The 10,285-nt window shown below is 37.4% G+C and overlaps 1 protein-coding gene across 1 annotated transcript; it reads right to left on the bottom strand.

The window, feature by feature from the left end:
- Window positions 1-1,462: 1,462 nt before the first annotated feature.
- LOC306887766 (delta-type opioid receptor-like) lies at window positions 1,463-10,043 on the bottom strand. The gene is made up of 3 exons (XM_079445775.1): window positions 9,607-10,043; window positions 4,502-4,857; window positions 1,463-3,599 (listed from the first exon to the last, which is right to left on the bottom strand). The coding sequence occupies exons 1-3, from the start codon at window positions 9,843-9,845 to the stop codon at window positions 3,070-3,072; spliced, it is 1,125 nt and encodes a 374-aa protein (XP_079301901.1). The 5' UTR covers window positions 9,846-10,043; the 3' UTR covers window positions 1,463-3,069.
- Between the last annotated feature and the right edge of the window lie 242 nt (window positions 10,044-10,285).

Raw genomic sequence — 10,285 nt, 5'->3', positions numbered from 1 at the left:
TGCACTCTCGACTTGCTGACAATTAACATAGGCTGTAAGAGTTTCAGGACCTAGGCCTATTTTTTATCCTGTTTGTGAAAAGTGCAGAGATCCTTTGGAGCCCTTTGATTTTCATACCTTATTTTGGTTTCTTTCCTTTATGACAAACAAATGTGGACTAGTTATTTAATTTGACCAAATTAATATAACTAAAATGAACCAAATAGATTTGCTAAAAGTTTAATCGACGGTATGTTGTAGAATTTGAAGACTTTGGAGCCCCCTACAGTTAAGCGAGTTCAAGTCAATGTCGCTGTAGTAATTACAGTGGATAGATGTAATGTTACCTTGTCTTATTATTGTAAGATACAAGGGTTTGTATTACTTACCATTGGAGAAAGTGTAACAGTCAACTTGGATAACGTGTGCCTTGATAATCACATTACAGCCTTGAAGTCATAGAATATCAAACAGTTGTGCGACAGTCAATCACCGTTTACAGATACTATAGAAATAAATGAGAAGTGCCGTAAAATAAATTCTACCTGTTGCAAAAAGTCAGTGACTTCATAAAAAAATAGCTTTTTGGGGGTGTAAACTAAAAATAGTTCAATCCAAAACTACTGTTTAATGAAAAACAAGTTGAAGATTAGCTGTTTCCTCACTAAAGCAGTTTAGGCTCCTGCAATGACCTATGCTCCTCCATAAGGCCTCAGGGGCCTCATTTATAAAGCGTGCGTACACAGATTTGATCTTAGAGTCTGCATACGCTTAAATCCACGCCAATGCTCATATTTGTAAAAAAGGTTTTTGACGTGGAAAAATGGAAATGATTTTTGGAACTGTAGGCTAAACTGTTCTTAGCTGTTCTAAATTAAAGAATTTGGATGATGACTGGCGATCTTTTACATGTTAATGACATTAATTAGGAGTCGTTTACAAGCACAGAGCTGAAACCATTCATTTGCGTGCAAATTCAAGATTATTTGCAATTCATAGGTTTCACATCTGAAAGAGACGCGTACGTGCGTTTTCTGTAATTCATTTTATGAATCACCCGTACGCATATTTGAGATGATCGTAAGATCAATTTTAAGATGGTTTCTGCGCAACATTTTATAAATGAGGCCCCAGGTCCATGGCATTAGCCGCTACGCTTTTTTGGCTAAAGGTTGCAGGCTTGCTGTACATGTGCAATTACATACTGCTCTCCAAACTTACATAGGCCTACTCCCAGACCTTAGGAGGGAGCGAGGGGAAAAGACAGAAGCCATTCACCTTATTAAAAGCAAGCAATCAAAGTGATTTTGAAACTGATCATTCAAGCTTTACAAAAACCCTACACCCAGTTTTACCATATTCTTTTTCCATACAATGGAAGTAGATGATTTAATTATTCACTGGCGATGCTTTTTTATTTTAACTAGCCTGGGTAAAATGACAGTTTGTTATGACTACACAGACGACAAAAGTCAGCAAAAATACAAACGATTTTGTCTTTATACAACAGTGATTATACAACAACCTCTTTTTATTTTTATCTTGTTTCAAAAGCACTTATCCAATTTATTTCATAACAGAGGGTCTATAGGCTGTCTGCTGAAGAGATTATGTAACAGTGCTTGAGTCTCCAACCTTTACAAGTACCTGCAGAAAATTAGCATAGTAGTTTATTTAATCTTTAAAACACCTTAAAAGGTTGACAGCCTTATTTATCATTCAATAAATAATGAGATGATAAATGTATATATTCATGAGATGATGAATGTGTATCTTAGAAGTCTTGCTCGTCATGTGGGTAGCGAAAATGTTTTAGATAAAGGTTATTTTTTTCGCAACATCCATGCAATCTACTGAAAATTAAAAAAAAATTACAAAATTTTTTTAGCTTTCACAACATAACCACTGACAGTTAAGATAATTTGTGATGTCTAATTCCAGTGCATCCATAAAAATATAATCATGAGCAAATATCCAACAGTTGCACAAAAGTACATAACAGGTTCTACAGTAAAGCCATACTCACTGCTAATACATAACGTCCTTGACTGGAAAAAGTATGTTTATAACAGCTCAAGAAACTAAACTCACTCCTTTTACAACAAAGCTGACATTTAGAATCAAATGCTAATATCACGAAATGACTCTTTAAATGTCATTTCAACTTTGGAATTTGAAGAAGGTCAAAAAACAGCTATTCTGTGCTAATGGTGATGAATTGCAAGAATGGTTGCACTAAATACTTTATTGCAAAGAACTAAGATAAAAATATCTAAAAGCCCCTCTGTAATAGTCTCAGAGCACATACTGTATGCTCAAAGTATGAACAATGTAATCTTCATAGTCAAAGGTCATCAAACAGCTTTACTAGTAGCACAAATTTACAAAATGACACCTTATCAAGCGCCATGAAATGAACAGTGTCAAGAGTTTATATGTGTTTTAACAGCCATCCTGAGGGAAGGACCCCTGTCATCCATGCAAATCTATCCTGCCAACCTTGAGATTAAATTTTGCTCCATTATCTGCATCCGACACCTCTCTCTTTCTCCATATATCTTTATCCTCAGGTCTAATGAAATCCTTTTATTATGGAGTGAAAAAAGACCTCTGTACATTTTCACTGTTCGGTGAAGCAAGATTGCTCCTCTCTTTAAATGAAAATCTTACAGTTTATTTTGTTGATTGAGAAATTGAATTTTTGTATTTAGTTTGGACACTTGTATTTCAGTTACAAGTTCCCACAATTTCCAAGGAAATGCACTGATTCTCATTTAAAAATCTGATTATGGGGATCCACTTTGATGGGTCATTTACCACTAATGAATGTAGATTTCCTGTTGACCATTCAAAGCCACATCTTTGATGTTTTTTTTTTTTTCAAAGCATGATTACTGTACATTGGTCCAAATGATCTCATTTCCCCACTTCAACCAACATGGCATTTTGCCTTCAGTATATGGGCTTGTTGTCAAGTTGTATTTACCTCAAAGGAGCTTAAAACTCAGTGGTGGAGATCTGGGTGACCTCAGACTGCAGATCTTTCTGTGTCTTTGGCTGTGTATCAGAAGGCATCTGTTCCAGGTCTAGTCATGTGGGCTGTTTCATCGATTCAGACTTGGCGCACACAGAGATGGGCTCTCTCGTGGCACTACGGGCTCTGGAAAAGTTGCTCTGCTCCATGCGGGAACGAAAGGGCAAGCAGAATTCTCTGAAGCACCTCTTGAAGTTTTCATCCAGAAAAGCATACAGGACCGGGTTGAGGCTGCTGTTCATGTAGCCCAGAGCAATACACAGATGCCAGCAGGCGACCACAAGCAGATTCTTCTGGTTGATCTCCACCACAGTTTTGATGATGATGAAGATATGAATGGGGGTCCAGCAGATGATGAAGGCCGCCACCACAACCAATACCATACGGGTGATGCGCCGGAGGTTTCTGTCCTTCTCTTTGGAGCCGGACAGTAAGCGTACACTCTTGAGACGAAGGATCATCAGGCCGTAACAGATGGTGATGACCAAAACGGGAACCACAAAGGCAAAAATGAAAACACAGATCTTGGTCACAGTATCCCAGTACCAGTCTGGGTCTGGGAATTTCAACGTACAGACTGTTTTGCCTGTGAAGAATGTATGTAAAAAGAAGATAAGAAGGGGAATTTAATTTATTGATCAGCTCTAATTCAATGAAGTTTTTAACAATTATTTCCAGTATTTACTTCAAATCTGTTTTGCATGCAGCATTCCAAGAGCACTGAAATATATTAGCCTGTGCACGTTTTATCATTGTCCAAGGCTTCCTGCATTCTTACTAATAGTATGTAAGACAAGTATATCCGAATCCATAGACTTAGATCTTAAGTGCGCATTTGATGGGTATTTTACTATCCCATGAGGCCTCTGGAGAGGATTTGCGAATGGCAGTGAAGCATATGATAATGACAACGTGATATATGTAGCATGTCCAAATTTCATTCATAATATATAGGACATAGCGGTACCATTATTTATATAGCACTTTTCACAATTCAGATTGTGTCAAAGCCGTTTTAGAGAATTAAACAGGGAACTAACTGTTTACGAACAGGCAATTAATGTTGCAAACAAAGTTTCGTACCAAATGTAGTACCTACTAGACAGTGTGCAATTTCATACACAGATATTGACTTTACGAGCGAGTCATTTAATGCGATTAACTGATTCTTTAAAAAAACTGATTCATTCAGGACCCAAGTCCTAATGAGTCATTGAATTATTCATTTAACTGATTTGTTTAAAGGGAACAATTCATCCAGGAAATTAACACTATGATGTGTTGCTCTGAGAGTATGCAATTCAGTGTGGTTAGTTTATATCTAAAATATATTTTATATCTAAAATATTACTCAATATTAATATCTAGATTACTTGGCTAAAAAACGTGCTATGATTACGTCTGTTCAAATTGAGTGATGGCCATAAATTTACTAACAAATTGAATCAAACAATTAATATTAGGTGAATAACTTTTTTTTGTTCTCACCTGTGGGTGTTACTCTAGTAACGGCCATAACCATGACTGGGAAGCCAACAGCAGAGGAGAGAATCCATATGCAGATGTTGATAATCTTTGCTTTGAAGGGTGTGCGGAAGTCCAGGGCTCTCACAGGATGGCACACAGCAATGTAACGGTCTACACTCATCATCGTAAGAGTGAAAATACTGGTAAACATGTTGTAGTAGTCAATAGCAATGATCAGTTTACACAAGAGCTCCCCAAATGGCCAGGTGCTCATGAGGTATTTGGCACTCTGGAAGGGTAAAGTACTGGTGGCTAATGCATCGGCCAAAGCCAAGTTAAAGATGTAAATGTTGGTTGCTGTCTTCATCTTTGTGTACCTGAAGAAGAAACGAGAAACAGTTAGTCTGAGATATTCAGCAAGATAAACACTTCATACTTTCCGAATGTCGAACTGCTACACCTGGGTTTGCAATGACGATATGAACATTGATGAATGGGATGCACTGATTGTGCATGATTTGAGGATCTTCTCTGCTTTGCCCTTTTCATTATAAATACCAGATATGATTAACATGATGATCAACTCAAAAAATGGAAAGAAGAGAACCATATGTGCTCTTTTAACACCCTTCCACACTTTTATGTCAAGACTTAAAATCTTAACCTATGAAAATGATGCCATACATTGGCACATTCATAATTTTTTATATTCTGGTGATTTGATAAAAACATTATAAAACATTATTTTTTTCAGAACTTTGCTTGTTAGGCTTGTTTTCCATTAAAACACAACATTTACATAATATAGTATTTTTTCAAACTTTTTTGGATATCTTTGTGTTTATTTTTAAGCTACTAGTAAAACAACATGGTGCCACTTTTTTTAACAATCATTATTTTAGGTATTATTATTAGATGTATAATGGATGATTTGGCTATAATGGCTAAAAACTAAAATTCGGATGGCTGTCAGTGCAGAAATTGTGATAAAGTGTAGTTGCAACATCTAGCAGCAGGTGCTAACAACATGCTTTCATTAAATGAAGGTGATATCATACAATAATCAGCTCATAATTCTCTCTCTCTCTCTTTTTATCCAAATTAGTAGTAGGCTGATGAATGATGGGGTATCCTTTGAAAGGATGTGACCATAGTTTCTAAAGAAAAGCCCAATGCCAAAGGCATACATTGGTATCCATTGATTATCCTCTCTTTGAGATTTGTCTGGTGTCCACACACTGTGATCTCTTTTGAGGACTTGACATTTGAAGTCTCACAGAGAAGAAGAGAGAAGACGGCGCATCCATTAGTGACACTACAGTTTATTCCTCTCTTTGTACATGGCTATACATGTGGTGAGATGAATAAATCCATTATTATAAGTTCCATTAAGTCTTTTGTACCGAGTGCATAACATGTTTTGTTGTATATCCATGACTCGTGTTTGCATCACTAATTTTACACTAGTCCCTTATTCATATGGGGAAATACTGGTTTGCTATGTTTTGTCCAGTTGTACTCTTATTTAGCACTGTAATGAATCACGTTTCATTCTAATTCATTGTATCAGGGAACTTATTTTTGTCACAGACCTGTTATGGAAAATAATGTTTGGTACTGTCATGTTACTGACATTTGAATGATGTGTGGGCACAATTTTTGAATGATTGTTTGTTTTGTATATATTTTTGTATTGTTGATAAAATGACCAATGAATATATTGCAAATTTTGTTATTTTAAGTAGAAACTTCACTAAATTGTTACTTTTGTGTTTAAAAAAAAAAAAAAAAAAAACTTTAAAAGAGTCATGTAATTGTGTTTCTGTTTCTTTTTTTTGGGACGTTTAGACATTTTTACAAGAAACAAACAAAATAAAAAAACAAGAAAAAAGGTATTTTTTTGTGCAGCGTGAGAACTAATGGAATAAAATGAGGGGAAAACTTTGATGTGGTTGTAATCTAAAATGCATTTATATCACGTTTTCTGTCTGCAGTTGAAACTTTAGGGGGAATTATTAATGAGTTCTTTTCACATCAGATTTCCTATTGTACAGTTTCTGCCTTCCAGGCTGATACGCTTTAATACTCTCTTCTGCTACATTTTTTTACATCTGTGAAAGGCTTCTGTGAAAGACAGGCAATCCAGACATTGCGAATATGATTAGATCATTCAGACTGTTCCTCTTAGGCAGTGGCTTTGCACTCCTGAAGATATGTGCTGTGAATAGATTAGAAAGATGTGAACTAGCTGAATTGTAATAGTTCTGTGATCTGAACCCCTCTGAGGGAACATACCAAAGACTTCATATATTTCAAGGCAGGTCTTTTTGGTTTTGGATTTTTACTCCGTCCGATTTTACTTTGCCTATTTAGGCAAAATCTCATTCTTTCTCTCTCTATACAGGTCCTTCTCAAAAAATTAGCATATTGTGATAAAGTTCATTATTTTCTGTAATGTACTGATAAACATTAGACTTCCATATATTTTAGATTCATTACACACAACTGAAGTAGTTCAAGCCTTTTATTGTTTTAATATTGATGATTTTGGCATACAGCTCATGAAAACCCAAAATTCCTATCTCAAAAAATTAGCATATCATGAAAAGGTTCTCTAAACGAGCTATTAACCTAATCATCTGAATCAACCAATTAACTCCAAACACCTGCAAAAGATTCCTGAGGCTTTTAAAAACTCCCAGCCTGGTTCATTACTCAAAACCGCAATCATGGGTAAGACTGCCGACCTGACTGCTGTCCAGAAGGCCCTCATTGACACCCTCAAGCAAGAGGGTAAGACACAGAAAGAAATTTCTGAACGAATAGGCTGTTCCCAGAGTGCTGTATCAAGGCACCTCAGTGGGAAGTCTGTGGGAAGGAAAAAGTGTGGCAGAAAACGCAGCACAACGAGAAGAGGTGACCGGACCCTGAGGAAGATTGTGGAGAAGGACCGATTCCAGACCTTGGGGGACCTGCGGAAGCAGTGGACTGAGTCTGGAGTAGAAACATCCAGAGCCACCGTGTACAGGCGTGTGCAGGAAATGGGCCACAGGTGCCGCATTCCCCAGGTCAAGCCACTTTTGAACAGAGAAGCAGCACTGGACTGTTCTCATGGTCCAAAGTACTTTTTTTGGATGAAAGCAAATTTTGCATGTCATTCGGAAATCAAGGTGCCAGAGTCTGGAGGAAGACTGGGGAGAGGGAAATGCCAAAATGCCTGAAGTCCAGTGTCAAGTACCCACAGTCAGTGATGGTCTGGGGTGCCATGTCAGCTGCTGGTGTTGGTCCACTGTGTTTTATCAAGGGCAGGGTCAATGCAGCTAGCTATCAGGAGATTTTGGAGCACTTCATGCTTCCATCTGCTGAAAAGCTTTATGGAGATGATTTCATTTTTCAGCACGACCTGGCACCTGCTCACAGTGCCAAAACCACTGGTAAATGGTTTACTGACCATGGTATTACTGTGCTCAATTGGCCTGCCAACTCTCCTGACCTGAACCCCATAGAGAATCTGTGGGATATTGTGAAGAGAAAGTTGAGAGACGCAAGACCCAACACTCTGGATGAGCTTAAGGCCGCTATCGAAGCATCCTGGGCCTCCATAACACCTCAGCAGTGCCACAGGCTGATTGCCTCCATGCCACGCCGCATTGAAGCAGTCATTTCTGCAAAAGGATTCCCGACCAATTATTGAGTGCATAACTGAACATAATTATTTGAAGGTTGACTTTTTTGTATTAAAAACACTTTTCTTTTATTGGTCGGATGAAATATGCTAATTTTTTGAGATAGGAATTTTGGGTTTTCATGAGCTGTATGCCAAAATCATCAATATTAAAACAATAAAAGGCTTGAACTACTTCAGTTGTGTTGTAATTAATCTAAAATATATGAAAGTCTAATGTTTATCAGTACATTACAGAAAATAATGAACTTTATCACAATATGCTAATTTTTTGAGAAGGACCTGTATATACACACACAGTACTTCGGAAGGTTACAAATTGTAGTCAGTTATTGAAGTCAAGTTACATGACAAAAAATTGCAGTTAGTAATGTAATCTATTTCACTACACATTTTAGTTAATATGATCTGATTACTTTTGACCTACCTTGTGTATCACATTAACTTGAATAGGATAATAATGTTCCATACTGATATGAAATGCAAACATAAAGAAAATGTATTCCATTCTTTGTTATTAACAACACAAAGTGCAATAAAAATTACATCAGGGTTTTCCCAAACTGGGGTTTATGAGGAACTGCAGGGAATTTGTAACTGATGAAAAGCTAATAATTAATGAAATCGAAAAACATTTTATTTGTTTATGCTTTGAGGCCTCTCAATTGTCTGTGCAATTACAGCCACCTGACTATAGTGGCTGGTCTGTGTGCAGTTACACAAAACTGGAGGACTTTCCAAATATAAGCAAAAGATAAAAGGAAGAATTAGGGAGGATCAATAAATTATGAATAATTTACAGCCATTTTAAAATATTATTTAATTGCATAATCAATAAAAAACAGTAACTGTGGTCTGATTATGAGTACTTTAAAAAAGTAATATAAACAAATTACAAGTATTGAATTTTGTAATCTAATTTCATAATCCAGATTACATAGTTTACATAGATTACATAGAAGTCTTGCTGGTTCCTCCATAAAGCTCCCAGCACTGTAAGGATGCATTAAAGGAACATGAGACCAGATTATAACAGCAGCTTTCACAAGTGAGCTTTGAATTGTACATGCTGTGAAAATTGCTAAACTGGCATATCTGTGGGTGATATAATTTGGACTGGTTCTGCTCTCTGTTCCATTGGTGCTGAGCAGAAGGTTCTCACAGCCACCCTCTCACCCCTCAGCCCTGTCTCTTATCTTCCACCACTTGCTTAGATTCCAAACAAAATTCCATTTCCACCACATTCTCTAGCTACTACATTCCCGAGGTTCAAATATGTCTAAGAGACAGCTTTCTCTTTAGACTTCGTGTATACTTAAACCAGCAAAGTTAGGATTTGTAGCCTACTTATTAATGTCAAAGTGTGATCAATTAAATAATGATCATCCCACTCCTAAGACTTCTGAAGTACATATTCATTGAAATAAACTATTTCTCTTACCTGACCACACCGTACATAACCAGAATATTTCCAAACAGTCCCACCACGCAGATGACGGAGTAGAGCGCGGTGATGCACACCGCAATAGCGACCGCGGTGCTGTCTTTCACCGCCTTCGGCTCGCTGCCTCCGCTCCAATTAGACAGAAGTCCCGCGGGTTCCTCCATAAAGCTGGAGTTTGGCAGAAGTAAAGGATACCACTCGGAAAAATCACTAACAGTCACTGCTAGAGGCTCCATTATGCGCTTTCCCTGTATAACGCCAAACGTCTTCTAATTAAGTAAAAAGATTATAAACGTAGCCTATATCTTTAATCTAAAAGACAGAGAAAGATACAGAAAAGCAGCTGTAAGGACATCAACTCCACTTTACGCAGCCTGCCTTTTCTCCTCTCCTCTGCGCTTGTCTTCTCAGGAGCGCACACGACTTCCAACTGAGCGAGCTGTGCATGCGCTGATCTGCAATGGAAAGACTCGTGGAACACATGGCAACCGCGCCCGCACTCACTCGCAATACTGGAAACTTATACAATAGCCATGCTATTTTGCTATTATTAGTGCGTTTATTTTCCATTTCATGTCTACATGAAATCAATCAATCAATCAATCAATCAATCAATCAATCTATCTATCTCAGGCGCTCATCACAGGTCCATTTTCTCACGCAATGAAAAGCACCC

Source organism: Barbus barbus, assembly GCF_936440315.1.
Source record: "Barbus barbus genome assembly, chromosome: 21".
NCBI lineage: Eukaryota > Metazoa > Chordata > Actinopteri > Cypriniformes > Cyprinidae > Barbus > Barbus barbus.
Note: the sequence above shows the minus strand (reverse complement) of the source record. Positions and strands in the feature narration are given on the sequence as shown.